Here is a 19,512-nt window from a genome sequence, read left to right as displayed (position 1 = left end):
ATCTTCTGTGTCTGTGTTAATTGGTTTCCCTTTTCTTTGTTGAAGAGCGTCTGTGCAGTCCTTGTGCCTAGTCCACCATCTTGCCGGAACTCCTCGTGTTGCCACTTTCTGCCAGGCTCAGACACATGCAAAAACCCTGCTCCCAAGGCCCCTCGCCGCCAGAAAGCTAACACAAGGCAACTTCCTGGCTCTGTGATCCACCACGGGGGTTTTTCTCTCCAGCCCCACCTGCCCACGGGCACCGGCCCAACTTGCCCAGACCACAATGGGCTTGGGAGTTCCTCTGTGAGTCCGCCCACCTGCGGTGCCAAAGATGCGCTTGGTTTCAGCTGTGCTGGGGTCGGGAGAGTGCATGCTAGTAATCTGTGGTCCTAATATTAGTGATAAAGTCAAGTGCAGACCTCTCAGTGCTGCTAAGCTGACCCAAGCCCATTTAGTGACCCACCGAGGGGGGAGCGAGCCCACTTTCCTGGAGCACCAATGGACTCTCTGCTTGGGATTCAGTGGTGCTGGACGTGCCCGTTTGCACCTAGCTGACTCAAGTTACTGATAAAATCAGGTGCTGAAGGTAGATCTTTGGGGTGATCACTGGTATGCTGGTGTGGTCACTGGTATGCTGGTATGGTGTGTCTTCTGTCTTGACCTAGGGAGGTCTCAGATGGCCGTTCTTGCCTGCCAGTCGCTCCCCCAGGGGTCTCTAATGGCCTTTCTTGGCTACCTGTCCACAGTCCACTGGATAGATCTTTTGTTTTTTCCCCTGTACCTTTCTCTGGTAGCATAGTGCCTAAAGCGCTTGACTGCTAACCAGAAGGCTGGCGGTTCAAACCCACTAGCCACTCCTCGGAAGGAAGATGGGACAATCTACTTTTGTAGTGATACTGCCTTGGAAACCCAAGGAGGGGTCTCTATGAGGTGGGTCCGACTTGATGGTACATAACAACAACAACAACAACCTTTCTTCTAATTCAACTCCTCTGAGTTTGGTGCACTCTGACTCAGTGAGCTGTTCAGAGCACCACAATCCTTAATTCAAAACTGCTGTACCTAGTTTTTCAAGCACTAAGATCGATACATCAATTTTAGATAATTTCTTTTCTCTCTGTCCTTCTGCTCTAGTTGAAAAGTTTGCTTTCCAGGCCTGCTGCACAGCTGTCATCCTGGGAGTTCCTTTTATTTCTTTTCTGTTTTGGATTTTCTGTTTAGATATTATGTCTTCTTTGTTGTATATATCTTTAGTTTAAAGGATCATGACCTTCAATAGCTTACTGTGAAAAGTGTGTGTTGTTGTTGTTTGCCATGGAGATGATTCTGACTCAGAGCAACCCTACAGGACAGAATAGAATTGCCTCAAATGGTTTCCTTAGACTGTCGATCTTGACAGGAGCAAATTGACAGGTATTTTCTCCTCTGGATCCGCTGGTGAGTTCAAACAGCTGAACTTCTGGTTAGCAGCAGAGCACTTTAACCATTGTGCCATGAGGGCTCCTTTTATGAAAAGTATACAGAAGATAAATATTTGGAGACTTAAATGTCTTAATATGTTTTCACTCTATCTTCATTATTGATTAATAGTTTGACTGGATATAATTGAACATTGAAAATAATATTCTTTTTCCATTCTGAAGGTATTTCTCTAAGCCCTCGGTAGTACAGTGGTTAAAGCACTTGGCTGCTAACTGAAAGGTGGGTGGTTTGAACCCACCAGTTGTTCCATGGGAGAAAAGACCTGGCAATCTGGTCCTGTAAAATTTTCAGCCTTGGAAATACCATGGTGCACTTCTACTCTGTTCTATTGGGTCGTTATGAGTCAGAAGTGACTCAACAGCAATGGGTTTGTTTTTGCTTTTTTGTTCTTCGTATTATCTATTACATATACATTTTATAAGAATGCAGTATTAGACATACGGTTTTAAATCTAATTATTTTACTTGTATTCTAATAATCTTTTCATATCAATCGATGCATTTCTGTAACAGCACTAGGAGCAGCTGCAGGTCTTTTTTTCACTCATTGTTTTGGGCTCACTGGATCTTTTCTATTTGGAGACTTATATACCTCAATTCTGGGAAATTTTCTAGTATTATCTCTTTGATACTTTCTTCCCAATCCTTTTACCTAATTCCTCCCCTGGAGCTATTATTGGTTACATGTTGGACATCTGGATTTATGTTTCTTTTTTTCTTACTTTGTATTTCCAATTGACCATATCCAACCTTCTTGTTCTACTTTCTGGGAGATTTTCTCAATTTTATTTTTTAATTTGTCTGTGAATTTTAAATTTCTGCCATCATATTATTTGTTTCCAAGAGCCCTTGATATTTATTTCAATCAATTCATAGTTTTACATCTTACTTCTCTGGCTATCCATAATATCTGAAGTTTTCTTCTGCTCTCTCTTCCCTTTGGATTCCTCTTCCTTGCTTGCTTGCCTAGGCCTCCAATGTTTATCTTATACAGTGTATCAGTGTCCTAGTGCTGCTATAACAAATTAACCACAAACTGGGTGACTTGAAACAACAGGACTGCATTCTTTCACATTTCTGGAAGCCAGAAACCAAGGTGTTGACAGGACTGCACTCCCTCTGGAGGTTCTAGGGGAGAATCCATTCTTTGCTCCTTCCAACTTCTGGTGTCTGTCAATATTCCTTGACTTGTGACTACATCGCTGCAATCTTTGCATCCATGGTCACATTTTCTCCTCCTCATCTGTATGTCTTTTCCTCTGTGTGTTTGTGTCTTACAAGAATACATTTGATTGCATTTAAGCCACTCCTTAAGATCCTTAACATAATCACTTTTTTTTTTTTTTTTTTTTTGCTACATAAGGTAATATTCACAGGTTCTAGGGATTCATAGGTTCACAGGATATGGACATATCTTTTTGGAGGCCATCATTCAACTCTTACAGATGGTTTCCTTAAATACTTTTTGATTGTTTGATCCTTAGTTGTGTAGTCATATTTAAAAGTAAGACCATAATATGCTAGTTTGAAGTTTGATGTACATGGAATGGGGTGAGAAGCTTGTAGACTGGAGGGTTTTTTTTTTCCCCTGGGGCTATCAGGTTTTTTATTGGTAATCATCAGATGGCAGTATCTGTTGGACTTTTTCTGGGTCTTCTCCCCCACACCCCAATTTCTCCAGGTAAGGGTCCTTTAATCTCTTGTCTAAGAAGGGTATAAGCCAGCTTCAAGTATTCTGGACTGAGTGTGTATACATGGGCGTATAGATGTAGGTATAAATCTTTACTTAACTACTCTTATTTTCAGTATGACATTTACACTTACCTTCCGCAGTTTCTAGTCTCTGAGTCCAGAGCTTGTCTGGTTTGCTTACCCCAGAGAATAAACCTTCTCTACTGGGTGTGGGAATTGGTAGTTATCAGACACTAGGGGTGGGGAGGAGGACAGGAGGCTTAACTTCTTAAATGGTTTCCCTGTTATTAGCCCCCATCTATCTTTGCCTTGTGAGTTCCTTGGAACTTTGATTCCTGCTTTTTTTGGGTTCTGAGGACAAATTTGTTTTCTGTAGGCACTTGGCCTGACCTTCCTTTTCTAAGTAAATTCACTTACCAGCCTTTATATTCTGTGGTTTAGGGTTACTGATGTTTCTCGGTTTCATTGTGGATGGAGTCTCTGTTTCTGTTTCTTGTTCTCCTTTCAGTTCGGTGGTGACTTTTCAAACTATAAAACTCTTTAGACATTCAAGACTAATCTTTTGCAATGCATGTTGCAAATATTTTTCTACTTGTCATTTGACCCAATTTTCATAGTGCTTTTGTTTATGTACAAAAGTTTAAAATTTGTATTTAGTCAGATATGTCTGTCATTTACCTGATAGTTTTTGCCTTTCTTTGGTTCATTTTTAGAAAGGTTTTTCCTATTGTTTGATCATATACTCATTCACCTATAATTTTATTCAGTCTTGTCATATTTCCAGCTTTGATATATAAATCTTTAATATATCTGAAATTTATTTTGGTTTAAAGTTTCTTCATCTTAAATCTTCTCCCAAGTGAAGAACTTCAATAGAGAGATTGGTTTTAATTAGAGAGTTAGGAGAGGAGGACAGAGACAGAGTCTGTATGTGCTGGGAGCACCATAGGGAGATAGAAAGTACCAGATACGCTCTCTACCCATGTTCTAACTTTGCTTAGGGCAAGCTTTATTTATTACTAGTTCCTCTATTCTGGTAATCCTTCATCCCAAAATTTCAAAATCTCTAACTTACTAGGCAAAAAATAGTAAGCTTCTTTCTGAGACTATTTTACTCAGTTTTCTTATGAGTGTTAATGCTTATGAAAATAAGAACAGAGCCCTGTGGGCTTCTGGGTCTCTATTTAACCCACTTTCTGATTTCCATTGCCCTTGGACTATTTACTTAGAAGTCTTAAACATAGAAAACTAGAAATATGTTCATGTTTGAAAGTACCATAAGGGGCAAACTGAAATTACCTTGTAGGTTTTTTAATTTTTTCTATTCTTTTGAATGGGTAATCAATACCCCTGTTCCAAATTCAGAAACACAGAGAGGAAGACAGTGAAACATTTTGTCATCTTCACTGTTAGCAGTGTCTTGCTGTTCTTCATATTCTGTGCATATACCAACATCTCACTGCCGTCGAGTGGGATCCAACTCATACCGACCCCTCCCTCGGTTTCTGAGGTGGTATCACTACGGAAGTAGACTGCCCAACCTTCCTTCCAATATACCAGCATATATGTGTATATATCATGTCCACTCATTGCCTCCTTTTCTTAAACACAAATGTTAGTATATGTTTTGCATCTAATTTTTAAATTTTTATTTATATATATGTATTTTTTTGCTTCACGTTGTATTTTGCAGATTGTTATAGGTCAATACATGTAGACCTGCATTGTTTTCAATGGCTGCGTAATATTATTGGGGTCTCTTTGGAGATGACCATGTTTAGTTACTTGTAATTATCTCTTATAAAGCAGAATAATAGAATGGAGAGAACAAGGGCTTTGGAGTCAGGCTGATCTGGGTTCAAATCCTAGGTCAGTCACTTATTTACTGTATGGCTGTGGACAAGCTACTTAAACTGAGCCTCAGCAGTCTCATTTGTAAAACTGAGATAAGAATAATATGTACCTTGCAAGGAGAGTTATTATGAGGATTAAATAAGTTGATGTTTGTAAAGTATTTGACACATCACAGATGCTTAAAAGAAGCTTCTTCTCATCATTTTCCTGTTAATTTATACTTTACTTTGGACGGTTTGTGGCAGTTCAAACCCACCAGCTACTCCTCAGAAGGAAGGTTGGGCAATCCTACTTCCATAGTGATACTGCCTCGGAAACCCAAGGAGGGGTCGCTATGAGTCGGGGCCGACTCTACGGCACATAACAACAGCAACAACTTGGACGGTTTGTGCTTGGGATAAACTGGCCTGCCACTGAATTGTGAGACCATTTCACTAAACTGTCCCTGAATCTTTGTTTTCTTCTGCATTCACTTACTCAACTGCCGCCAAGTCAGATCTGACTCACAGCGACCCCTCCTTGGGTTTCTGAAGCAGTATCACTACGGAAGTAGATTGTACAACCTTCCGTCTAAGGAGGGGCTGGTGGGTTTGAACTTCCATTCTTTGGTTAACAGTCAAATGCTTTAGGCATTATGCCACCATGTGTAAATGATTTTATCAGGTTCATATGGTGCAGGAGTAGTGCAATAAACTGGACAATACTGTACTTTATTATTTTTTTTTCAAGGTGTTTGGTTTTCTCTGAGAGGTTACTCCAACTCTGTCTTCTGTTGCTTCTGTAATGTGTGTAGCTAAGTTTGTAGCACAAGTGCATATGTAAGATTATCTTCAGCCAAATCTATCCTTGGTCCTATATCCTAGGGTATATTCCCATTTGTCGACCCCCACCTGATCTTCTCATTTCTCTATGCATTTATCTGTGCTTTAATTTATTTACAGATATTGTACTTTAATTTATCAGAGTTATAGATGGAGAAGAGTGTGCATTAGTTTGGATTTTCTCTTTTTGTCAGAACATCCATAGAAGCTGATACCACCTCTGTGGGACCAAAACCACAGGGGTCAGATTATCCCAGTGTCCCTCATCCCACTCAGTATCAAGGGTTCTTAATCTTCACACCATTGATGTGACTCAGCTGCTCTCTTAGCCTCTGCTTCTCTTTTTAGGTTTTCTCTTACTTTCTTCCTGTTACCCACTGATTGCTTCTCTCTCAGAATTTCCCAGTGTAGAAAAAGAGAATTCAGTTGACTAAGCCAATCATCACTGTCCCTGTTTGAGTGGAGCTTTTCATACCAGACAACTTCATGGGTTGCCAGCCACTTTATAAACTTATTGCCCTTAAGGGCCCCTCAATCTAATCAGTTGTGACATGGAGTAGGTCAATTTCTTCTAGGAGGAGCTTTGGGTGTGTCAAGTACCGTGACTGAGCTGCCCATTAGAGGAAGTTTTCAGTGACCTGGCTATTAATTTATGGGCTAATTTTGGTAAGAAACATACTTTCACCAAGTAGTTTTTGGAAAGGTAAAAGTAAGAGAAGCCTCTAAGAGGAAGGGGCCAAAGGACCTGTTCACATGTGAAACAGGGTCCTTTGAGATAGATGTCACCCACCTTGGGCTCCAGAGAAGCACAAGACCCTCCCTTGTCTTACTTAACTGGACCTTCAAACCCTTGAAATTCTAGATTAACAAGGCAGCTAGAAACTATAGAGCTAGGACACTGGCTATAAGAACTGGTAAGATTTTCAAACTTGACCATTTGTTTGTTTGAAGAATTTTGCTAAGTGTGTTATTTTAATTTTTACTACAAAATATTCACGGAAGACTAAGAGTTTATCTGCAGGTCACCATGAAGATGTGAGGCCAGGGAGACCATACTTGCCCTGCATTTAATTTTTGGAGGGAAGGATCTTCAAGATACAAAAAAGTCAGTATGGCTTAGAAGAAAAAAGAACAAGCTGAGTCCCTAGGGGTCTACATGAGGAAAGAAAGGGGGACCCTGGAGTAGGAGCCTGGTCATTTGGCCTGGACCTGAGAAGAATCTACATGATACTTCCACACACCTTCTGGGCCAGTGACATGACTTCTGTTGTATGGCAGTTTGAGAAGACTTTAGTGAAATTGCTTATTTTTATATTAATTATTTTTGCTGATGACCTACCTGGATGAGGTAAGACCTATATGGATGGGATAGCCATGAAGTAGATTAGTGGCTGACTTGATGGCCAGTGTTGGCTTCTTGGCTTACACAATACCTGGAAATAGTAGACAATAAGTATTTGTCAAGTAGATGAATATATGAATAAATGAATGAACGTATTGCTCTTATTAATTAGCAGTCGAATATAAGAACTACCTCAGAGATTGCTTAAGCCTCCAACAAAAAGTCATCCATTAAAAACACTATGGGGCACAGTTCTAGTCTGACACACATGGTTTCACCTTGAGTCAGAGTCCACTCGATGACAACTGGTGACGGTGTATACAACCATATAATAACAACCAACATCAAGATCTAGAACATTCCTAGCATCCTAGAACATTCCTTTGTGCCCTCCCCAGGCAGACTCCCCAAGAGCAACTATATGGCATCTACCATCAGGGATTAATTTTGCCTGTTTTTTAACTTCTTATTGTTCTTTTTGAGTTCTAATTAGTGTGTTTTCATCATGGTTAGGTGCTGTCAGGTTAATTCCAACTCATAGTGACCTTATGTACAACAGAACAAAACACTGCCCAGTCCTGCACTATCCTCACAATCATTTCTATGCTTGAGCCCAGGGTTGCAGTTACTGTGTCAATCCATCTCATTGAGGGTCGTCCTCTTTTTTGCTGACCCTCTACTTTACCAAGCATGATATCCCCCTCCAGAGATTCGTCCCTCCTGACAACATGACCAAAGTACAAGAGGCGAAGTCTTGCTATCCACACTTCTAAGGAGCATTCTGGCTGTACTTCATCCAAGACAGATTTGCGTGTTCTCCTAGCAGTCCATGGTATATTCAATATTGTTTGCCACCACCATAATTCAAAGGCATCAGTTCTTCTGTGGTCTTCTTTATTCATTGCCCAGCTTTCACATGCATATGAGGCAATTGAAATACCATGGTTTGGGTCAGATGCACCTTAGTCTTAAAGTGACATCTTTGCTCTTTAACACTTTAAAGAGGTGTTTTGTTGTGGATTTGCCCAATGCAATATGTCATTTGATTTCTTGACTGCTGCTTCCATGGCCAGGCACAGGACAGGCATTGATTTTGAATCCAAGTAAAATGAAATCACTGACAATTTCAATATTTTCTCCATTTATTATGACGTTGTTTATCGGTTTGGTTGTGAGGATTTTTGTTTTATGTTGAGATGTAATCCATACTCAAAGTTGTATTCATTCATCTTATCAAAAGGTGCTTCAAGTCCTCTTTACTTTCATCAAGCAAGGTTGTGTCATCTGCATATCACAGGTTGTTAATAAGTCTTCCTCCAATCCTGATGTCACATGTTCCTTCATACAGTCTAGCTTCTTGGATTATTTGCTTAGCATACAGATTGAGTAAGTATGGTGAAACAGAGAATCTATATCTTAGGCTACAAACTCAGGTGTACAAAAAAGAAATGTGGTTTAATTTATTATTTTTCTATCATTGATTTTTTTTTATTGTGATTTAGGTGAAAGTTTACAGAGCAAATTCATTTTCCATACAACAGTTCATACACATTTTGTTTCATTACATTGATTACAATCCCCATAATGTACCAGCTCTCTTCCCACTTCCTCCCTGGTTACCCATTCTGTTTCCTTCTTTCTATAGCATTCCTGCTCTCTGAGCTATCTCCCTGTGCAAATACTTCCCTTCTGATCTTTCAAGATGGATTGTTCTAAGGAGTGTACCTACCTTGTGTAAATGTTCACCTTATATGCCTGTCTACTTTTTGGCTGGAAACCATGGGAGTGAGTTCAATTCCCGGCCTGAAAAGTGACTAGGGGCCATAGTCTTGAGAGTTTCACCAGTCTCTATCAGACCAGTAAGTCTGGTCATTTTTATTCTATCATTGAAATTAATCTCTGTTCTGAGTGCCCCATTCTACCAGTGGTGGAAATCATAGTCAACTTAATGAAAACTCACTTCAGGAAAGCTTCATTATTTCAGGATCAGGGTTGCTTACATAGTTCCAAGCGTCATAGGAAAGGACATCTGGCCCAGGGTCATCATGATGCATCGCATCATCGGCCCATGCTGGCATCTGCTATAGCATCTGCATTCCCATTGGTCTCTCTCTGGTCATTGACCCCTTCCCCACTGGCATCATCTGAAAGACTATGATCCCACTTGGTTCTCGTCATCAATCCTTGTAAGTCACTTTATTTTCTTTGTCTTGTTTGCAAGGCCTCTTCAGATCTCCCAGTGATCTCAGCTACTTCCTTGTTCCTCTTAGGAGCACTCAAGAAATTGTCCTTTGCTTTCCTGTGCCCCTCTGACTACAGGGCACTGGAGTGACTGCTTCAGGCTTTCTTTGTCTGGAGACAACACACTTAAGTTCCTCTTATGCTGCTGTACTTTCATATACTGGACACTTTCTTCTTCTCTTCTAAATTTTTTTTTTTTTTTAAATTTTGATACAATAATCAAAGCACGCTTTCTTCTGTTCTCAGGTCCATAGCCTGTAAGGGGCTTTTACCATTCCCCATTACTCCAGAATTCTGTCTTGGGTTGAGAAATAGGATGCAGGGCATTATCTCAGGGACCGACTTCATCATCTCAGAAGACCCTACTTCTTACTCTATTGATAAACTCTTTCTCCTATTTTTTCCTGGGAATCTTACCTCCTCCAGAGGGGGAAAAGCTGATTGACATTCCCATCCATTCTCCTACATCTACTGTTCTGGCATAAACTTTATGCCTAAAGTCCTTAGGGTTCTGGTTTTGAAGATCAGAGGTCCAGGTTATTACTGGATTGCTGTTTCTCTCAAAATTATTTTTATTGCATGGATTCTGAAAGTCTATTTAGAAATGCAAAATCCAAGAATTGTCTTCCTTTGTGCACTGTTTCATCTCTTCCCTCATAAGTAAGCTTGAACTACTCTAGTTGCTGCCTACAAGTATGTGGGATTTTGGCTGTATTAAAATTCATGTTGCTGTCAGATTCAAGAAGCTCTGGTGGCATAGTGCCTAAGGCATTTGACTGCTAACCAGAGGGCTGGTGGTTCAAACTCACCAGCCACTCCACAGAAGAAAGACTGGGCAATTTGCTTTCATAGAGATACTGTCTCAGAAACCCACAGAGGGGTTGCTATGAGGCGGAACTGACTCAAAGGCAGTGAGTTTGGTTTGGTTTGGTATCAGATTCTACCTAACCTTACAATTGACCAAGCACTTATTGTGTACAAGGTACTGTGTGAGGAACTATCAGGGGAAATACACATAAAAATGTAAATATCTTTCACACTTATGTAGTAATTTATCACGTTCTTCCCCCTACATAATCCCATTTGATGTTGACAACATCTCTATGAGTGAACAGGCCAGGTAACACACTAGCAATGAGCCTGTGAAATGAGCTTTATTACTCTCAGCATTTCCCAGAGAAGAAAACTGTGACTCAGAGATGTTCAAGTAAGAAGTGGTGGAGCTATGATTTGGACCCTAAACCCAGAACTTCTGACTCCACACTCCTGTTTCTATCCACCACCCCAAAGCCTCTCAAACAAGAATATCCAAGGAGCTTCCAATCTAGTGAGCAATCCAAGTAGACCCCAAAGCATAAAGTAGGAGAGGAGAGGCAGGGACCAGTTCTGACTCTTATGGAGGTGGCACTGAACTAGACCTCACAGAATGGGTGGGATGTCAGCAAACAGTGGTAGGGTGGAAAAATATTGCAGGCAGAGAGAACTTGTAAGCAATGACTTAAGGTTTCAATCTTCTCTACCACCCATCTCACTCATGCAGCTCTCACATTCATGCACCTGCTCCTAAGGGCTTGGCTTCTGCTTGGATTACTACTTCTTTGTCCTATGTTCCCCATTACTCCTCCTTTAACACACACACACACACACACACACACACATCTTGAGCATCATCTATGTCCCAGTGATAATCATTCCATTTAATCCTCACAATAGTTCTGCTCCCTGGCCTTCACCTTGTCCCTAGATCCAGTCACTAAGACTCAGCTATACCACTTGTCCCTTGACTCTTAGTATGGTCCACATATATCCCCTAGTGTTGGATATATGTTACTGCTGGCTTGTTGTAGCTCCCGTTATCTCCTCTAGACTCAGGGGATGTCTGTTGTCTGAATCTTGGCCAAGCTTGTCACACCCTTTGGGCACTGTCTTCCCCTTTCCCTATTACTTCAATTCTGAGTTTAGTCCACTTCTATAGTTGTCTCAGACCCAGAACCTGCCTTGCCTTAGTGAGTGGGTCTTTGGTAATTTTAGCTTCCTCCTTTCCTACCCAACCCATATGGCTTTCAGAGGCACCAGAGCTCTCAGCAAAGATAGAAAGTCTGGAGGGAACAAAGGACATCATGGGTGAGTGGGAGGCATATTCCCATGGAGTTGGAACTGTGTGCCTCACCTAGGAAAGAGGGAGAGAGGTAAGGATGGAAAATTAGAAGTAGTGGTAATTTATAATTTTTAAGTATGAAGACCTTTCATTGATATACAGATCACACAACAGAATAGCTTTACTTTTAGTATCCATTTTCTGGGAAGAAAAATGATGATCAGAAAACCCTACAATAAATTCAGAAACACCCTCAAACAACTTACACTCTCTTTACACACTGATTGGTTGGTGCTAAAAATAAGTAACCAATGTCTTTATAAACCTTTTGCAATAACTACAAGGCCATGTAGACTATGGTCTGGAATTGCTGATTCAGATCAAAACAGAACTTCAGTCATTTCAGAGTGAATTTGAAGAAACTTTTAGGGAGATGTGGAGTTATATTGGAGTAGCCTCTTAGGACCTCAGGTTTTGGAGATCATAAAAGGAAAGTAGAGGAGGGGCAGTGGAGATGGGGCAGCAGGGGGAGGGTTCTCTTAGAGGCATAAACTTCTCATGGGAACTGCAATCATGTCTCAAGTGGTTTCTTTGATTGTATTTTTAGTCTCCTTATTCGAGAGTCAGGTGCCTGGCTGTAACCTTCTGCTCACATGTCCCCCAAACAGGAAGTTGCCTATCTTTTGTCATTATCTGTCATCATTCAGCTTTAATAAACAAGTTCATGTGTCATTGGGGCAGATTGAGACAGAAAATTTATCCTAAAGTCTTAAATAATCTTGGAAGTGAAAATGCAAAAGGAACAACTACAAAAAACCCCAGAATTTTAAAGAAAAGAATTTCTTGTTCCCATGATTGCTCTGCACATCAGCCGGTTCCCAGCCATGGGTTCGGATCATATGATACTGCCCTACACCCCTCCCACTAAAAATGTTTATTGAAGCATATTTTAGGGGGAACTTAGGCAACTTGGAGACCCCTCATCCAGCCTTGTTCTCATAAAGCCTCTTTAGACTCTCCTGGTGTTCTGTTAGCTTGACAGTACAAGTTACAAAGGCAGTGGGATGCTGAGTTAGAAGTTAGAAGTGATCTTGAGTATCATCTCTACCACCTACAAGCTGTAGGACTTTGGGCAAAATACTCAATTTCCTCCTTTTTGCAAGTGGGGATGCTGATACTCACCTCTTGTATTTGTTAAACGAAATAGGTGGGAAGGGGTCTAGCACAGATCTTGCTATATTCTAGGTGTCTGATAAATATTTCCTTCTTTTGTCTCTCCTTCCTTTCTTCCATTTTGCTAGACTTTATACTAGATGCTATTGTAAATAAAAATACAATTATGACCTAGAACCTGCCCTTGAGATGCTTGTCCATAGTGCAAGGCAGAAATGTAATTGGTACTCCCCACGAGGGGGCAGTGAGTTGCCCAGTGCATAGAGAAGGGAGAAACTGATTCCATATGTGGAATTGGAGAAGTCATCATGGCAGAAGTGGCTTTTGAGAAAGAATCTCATGTGTAGGTAGGATATATCCTTTTCCTTTTTCTTCCTTTCATTTCTTTTCCCTTCTCTCACATTTATCCCCTTTCCTTTTAAGCAATTACTGACTTAGAACTAAACATGTCCAGAGTCAGGGAAGGCTTCAAGCAGTCTGCTTGGGAATCTGACTCTGTTTCTCTCTGGTTATTTCAACTTCGTTCTTCCTCTTACGTTGGCTTTTTCCTCAGGTGGATGAATTCCAGGGTGTCAACTCACAGTGTTATCTTCAAACTCTAATCTCACAAAAATGCCAAATGTACAAACAAATATTTGCATACAATTGTAGGGGTTCATAGACTCTCTGGAGCCCATCCATTGATTCAAGATTTAATAACCGTGAATAAAGACAACAGTCTTGTGTAGAGTGATGGCAATAGTAGTCACTTCTTCCTACTTCTTGAGGTAAACTAAAAGGAGACTTCTCAGTTAAAAGTGGGATGAGTTTTCCTGGTTTGTCCTTAAAAAGTGGGCTCTGGAGTCTAACTTGCATGAGTGAGTAGAGCAGGATGCTAAGGGGCAGTGATGAGGGAGAAAAGCTCTTCCACCTGAGGAAATGATTATGAGCATTGAAAGGCTCAACAGGGAAGCTTAGGGAGTGTTTGGAGGTGAGTAGACAGATCTGATTGTGGTTGGGTTCTATCAGGGAGAGTATGGTGATGAGTTAGAACCAGACTGTAGATAGCCTTGAGGAGTAGAAGTAGGACTTATTTTGGATTTAGACAGTGGAATCACTGAGCTTTTTTACATAGCATTTATTATGGTTATAATTTTATGCTATTTAGGGTATTTTATTAATGTCTGCCTCTCCCACTAGTCTATCAGTTTCAATAAGCACAGGCACCATATCTTCTTCTGCTCATCTCTGTACCTCCAGAACTAGTTGAGGGCCTTGTACATAGCAGATGCTCAATCATTTTTGGGAAATGAGTGGGTGGATGATTGGAAAGTTCCTAAGTGAAAAGAGGCATGTTTCTGAAAAGTGTGAGCTTCAGTACTTTATTTGATTCACCTCCATGGTTTCCTTCCTTGTTCATCTAAAGTGACCAAGCAGGGAAAGGAATTAGCATCTCTGGACCAACCCTTCCTGTGTTTGGGAAGATCAGGTAATCTGAGCTATCCTGTGAAGTGTGCAAATAACATTCAGCCGCTGCCAAGCCTTGTCCCGTGCATTCACTATTTGACCTGTAGCAGCTTGGAAGAGTAGAAAAACATGCATTTTTTCTGGAGTCAGATAAGACTGATTTAAATCCCAATTCTACCACTGGAGGTGCAAACCCACCAGCCACTCCTCAGAAGGAAGATTGGTCTATGTATTTCCATAGAGATACTGTCTTGGAAAGCCAAGGAGGGGTCACTATGAGCTGGGATTGACTTGACGACAGAGTTTGTTTTCTTTCTTTTTTTTTTTTTTGGTTTTCTACCACCTATTAACTATGAGCCTTTGAAGAAACTACTTCACCTTTCTGAATCTGTATTCCTCATTGATAAAACAGGAATGATAATAAATGGCTACTCTGTAGTGTTGTTGTGAGGATTAAATGAGCTAGTTAACAAGACATATAGTTGTTGTTGTTGTTATGTGCCGTCAAGTCAGCCCTGACTCATAGCGACCCCTCCTTGGGTTTCCGAGGCAGTATCACTACGGAAGTAGGATTGCCCAACCTTCCTTCCGAGGAGTGGCTGGTGGGTTTGAACCGCCAGCCGTCTGGTTAGCAGGCAAGTGTCTTAGCCACTATGCTACCAGAGTAGATGCTCTTTATATATGTATATAAAATTATTGATTGGCTATATATGTATGTATATATAACACAGGAAGGATTGGTCCAGAGATGCTAATTCCTTTCCCTGCTTGGTCACTTTAGATGAACAAGGAAGGAAACCATGGAGGTGAATCAAATAAAGTACTGAAGCTCACACTTTTCAGAAACATGCCTCTTTCCATTTAGGAACTTTCCATTCATCCACCTATTCATTTCCCAAAAATGATTGAGCATCTGCTGTGTACAAGGCCCTCAACTAGTTCTGGAGGTACAGAGATGAGCAGAAGAAGATATGGTGCCTGTGTTTATTGAAACTGACAGACTAGTGGGAGAGGCAGACATTAATAAAATACCCTAAATAGCATAAAATTATAACCATAATAATATATATACATACACATTTAATTTTTTCCTCATTGTGGGCTCTAAAATCAAAGGAAAGGATTTATTTTATTTTTTTCTGATTTTAAAAGCAATTTTGCACTCAATATAGAAAGCTTGGTCTGTCCAGCAAAATCTAAAAGCATCAAGTTAGCAGCTTTCTATAAAACTGCAATTGAGATAGCCACTATTAACATTTTGATGTGTTACCTCCAAGTAGTTTCTGTGTGTCAAAAACTTTATTTATTTTAAATGAATAATTCTTACACACAGTACAGAATTCCAGAGATACAAAGAGGTAAGCAGTGAAAAGTAATTCTCCCTCTCTACTTGACCCCAACCACTAGTTCTCCCCAGAGGCAAGCAGTGTTACCAGATTCTTAGTGGCTTCCCAGAGATAGTCTGACTATTTTGAGATATTTAATTTTCATATGATCTTCCCCTGACATACATGGAGTGCATTTGAGTGTGAGTTGTGTACATTTGAGTGTGAGTTTCCACTCAGCCCTCAAGAACATCTTTGTGGGTAGGGCCAAATAGGGGTCTGGTGACAGGTTGTGAGAACTCGGTAGGCTTGGTCTCAGTTGCGTATTTTTACTCTTTGAACTGAAAATCTGGAAACAACTGCACAGGTGTTAGAATTCTCAGTCTCAACTGTTTCCACAGTTGCTCATGTGAGGAGCAAATCTGCAGGTGGTTGGGGTCAGCAGACAGGGCAGCCTGAGGCAGAACTCAGGCTTTCTCCAACATTGCATTAACCCCGTTTTCTAAACTGACTAGTGGAATGTGTGGTCTGACGTGGGATGTTAATATTTTTCAATGGGACTGATCCCAGAAATCTGGGATATATGCCTTCCAGTGTGCTCTGAAGACCAGAGTGCAAGTCAACTTGTTTCACTTTAAGACCAGTCCTGTCCTCACCCTGCCTCCCTCCAACCCCTTATCAACCTTCAGGCCCACAGCCTTGCTACCTCCAGCTCCTGTCACCAGAGCCTATTCTCTGTACGCTCCCCCCTCCCTGGTTGGGTCTGTGCTGTGTCCATACCCCCACCAGGGCCTGTCTTCCAATCTGTCCTTCCACAAGGCCCTGCCCCTTTAGCCTTCCTTTGCTCCCCATTTCATTGATTAATCAACCCAAACACACTGAGAACTTGGCCTATAAGGGACCAAGAGGAAAGGAGGAGAGATAGGAAGTTAGAATTGTTCAGAGCTAAGCTTCAAAGAACAAAGACTAAGAATGAAGGAATGTGTTTGAGACACTATGACACTAGCTCATCTGTAAAATGGGCATTAATAATACATTGGATTTGACAGTGCCTTGAAAGATGCAAAGTGCTGTATATGCACTAAGGATTCATTGTTATGAAAATGATGCTAACTTAACAGCAGGATATAAGAGCCAATCAATAATTTTACAAATTAATTTTTAAATCACAAAAGGGATACTTATTGTAGTGATGGTTGCACAGCATGATGAAAGTAACTAATGCCACTGAAATGTACATGTAACAAAATGTTGAAATGGCAATTTTTGTTATATATATATATATATATATATATATATATATATTTACCATAATTTTTTAAAAAAGTAGCACTTATTCTTTTTAGGGGATTTAAATGTAAATAAATAAATGAACATAAGCAACGAATTCCACACAATCTTATTAGAAAGTGTGGTACATCGTATTGTTTATGCAGTATATTTCCTGCCCATTGTATGGGACGTATTTCTGTGGGCATAATATCATTTTCTTGACAACAACATTTTCCATGTGACTGACTTTAGCCGGTTAAGTGTGAATGGAAATGGCATGAGTCATTTCTGGGCAGAAGCTTTGAGAACTTTTGCGTGGTCTTCCATCTTTTTCTCCTTCCTGTTACAAGACCAGCATATCTCAGTTAAGGGCTTTTTTTGTCATCCTCAATTCAGGAATAAAGACCTGTGAAGGATATGTAATGGGAGTGAGAAATAAACACTTATCATGTAAGCCCCTGAGATTTTGTTACCAGACCATAATTTGCTCTAAGGTACCTGATACACGGAGGGATAACTTAATATTTTGGTGTATATCCTTCAGTTCTTTTTCTATGTCTATTCTGATAGTTTTTCCCTATAAAAATAGGATCATAATGTATAATTTTGTGAAGGAGTTTTTTTCATTTCAGCTATAAATAGTATAAATCTTTAAAAAGTAAGGATTCTTTAAACATAGCCATAATACTATCATCACACTTAAAATTAATACTGATTGCTTCATATTATTCAATCATTATTCAAATATTAGTTATTAACATTTTGTGGACTGCTTAAGTTTGTTAGTTCCAATCAGAAATCTAAATAAAGTCCATACTTCACAAAAGGTTGAAATGTCTCTGAAATATCTTTTAATCTTCAGATTCTCCCTCCCCTTCCTTCTTTTCCTCCCTTATATTTGTTGAAAAAATGGAATCAGTTATAATGCAGAGGTCCCACAGTCTGGATTTTGTTGAGTGTATCCACATGGTGTCATTTGACATGTTCCTCTTTCCTCTATATTTCCAGTAAATTGCTAATTATATCTAGAGACTTGGTTAGATTCAGCGAACAGATTTATAAACTTAATATATTATGACCATTTTCTATATAATTTAATGTTCTTCTGAGATATGTTTTTTAATGACTACCATATGGATGTATTATAATTTATTATTGACCTTATTGTTTGTCATTATGTTGTTTCTAATTTTTTGCTTCTATACACAGCTTTCTAATAAGCATCCTTGTGAACTAATCATTTTCTGGCCTAATGTGCCCCCCTTTTGTTCTGTTAGTTCCTGCGGATGGTGGATGCCTGTGCCAGCTTCCTCACAGAAGCCTTGAACCCAGAAAACTGTGTTGGGATACTGAGGTTGGCAGACACACACTCCTTGGACGCTCTAAAGAAGCAGGTTCAAAGTTACATTGTCCAAAACTTTGTGCAGATTCTGAACTCTGAGGAGTTCCTTGAGCTTCCTGTGGATACACTGTATCACATCTTGAAGAGTGATGACCTTTACGTGACTGAGGAAGCGCAAGTGTTTGAGACTGTGATGAGCTGGGTTCGGCACAAACAGTCGGAACGGCTCTGTTTGCTCCCTTACGTCCTGGAGAACGTGCGCTTACCACTTCTGGATCCGTGGTACTTCGTGGAGACGGTGGAAGCTGATCCTCTCATTAGGCAGTGCCCAGAGGTCTTCCCACTGCTCCAGGAGGCCAGGATGTACCACCTTTCTGGCAATGAGGTGAGTTGAAGACAAGAGGTACCACATTTAACCAGTGAAGTAATTAACATGAGGCTGGTTCACAAATCCAGTACTTACCATTTGAGTCAGACAGTTCTAGAAGCCCCATGGATTCCTGATCTATAAAATGGGGACAATACTGTACTTTCAGTTATTGAGATAATTATGTGTTATACAGAAATCACCTAGCACTGTGCCTGGCACGTGGAAGGTCCTCTTACCTGTTGTCTGAGAGCGGAGGTTGGGAGGGGACAATGTATGTACAAATAGGAATGTGCCTTGTCCAGTCACCATTCCCATTGGCAGGGGTGGGGGCTGCTTTCCTAGTTTGGCCACTCTGGAGAAAACTTAAGTCTCTTGGATCTCTTCTGACTTGTTTTGGACTCATTATTATCTTCCTGAATTTCTGAAAATTCTTCAAAACTCAGCTTCCTATCTCCCAGTCTGACTCCCCTCCAATTCATTTACCCGCTGGATGACGATCTAAAACACCAGCCTGGATCATCTCACGTATGAGGTTTCCTTCTTCCCCGGCTCCTCATCCCTTTCTGGATAAAGCCTACACGTCCCTGCTAAGCACCCAGAGCCTGGCCTCTCATTGTTTGCCTCCTGCCTGCTAACCTTAAATCATCTCCAATCTCCATCTTCTGCTACAGTCCTAATGGTGTGCAGTTTCCCAAAGTGGATGTGCTTTTTCAGCTTCCAGGCCAATGTAGGCGCTGTTCAAATGGATTTTCCTCTTCTTCACATAATTAACTCCTATTCAGACTTAAAACTCAGTTCCAGTTCACCTTCCCCAGAGACCCCCTGCACTCTTATCCAAGGAGCTGGTAATCATTGAACTCCTCATCTGTAAATATCTCTAGAGTAGGAGCTTGTTATGGAATCACCAGAGCTTAATCAATTTCCTGGTATACGAATGCGTATATATGTGTGTGCGTATCACAAATTCCCAGTAAATGTTTGTTGAATGAATAAATGGTCACCAGAATAGTGAATACACAGATCATTTGAATCTATCTTGGTCAGTGCCTCTCATTAACAATCCTTAAAGAATA

At 40.5% G+C, this 19,512-nt stretch overlaps 1 protein-coding gene across 1 annotated transcript in view; it reads left to right on the top strand.

Moving 5' to 3' along the window:
* KLHL6 (kelch like family member 6) overlaps positions 1-19,512 on the top strand; it is an 88,466-nt gene that overhangs the window by 54,307 nt on the left and 14,647 nt on the right. Inside the window, exon 3 of the mRNA XM_007935909.2 lies at positions 18,005-18,454. Within this exon, the coding sequence (XP_007934100.1) occupies positions 18,005-18,454 (450 nt within the window). The remainder of the gene's footprint in view (positions 1-18,004; positions 18,455-19,512) is intronic.

This window comes from Orycteropus afer, unplaced genomic scaffold (assembly GCF_000298275.1).
Source record: "Orycteropus afer afer isolate SDZICR_OR568_19922 unplaced genomic scaffold, OryAfe1.0 scaffold00032, whole genome shotgun sequence".
Classification (NCBI taxonomy): Eukaryota; Metazoa; Chordata; class Mammalia; order Tubulidentata; family Orycteropodidae; genus Orycteropus; species Orycteropus afer.
The sequence above is the reverse complement of the archived record's forward strand: the minus strand, read 5'-3'. Positions and strand labels throughout refer to the sequence as shown.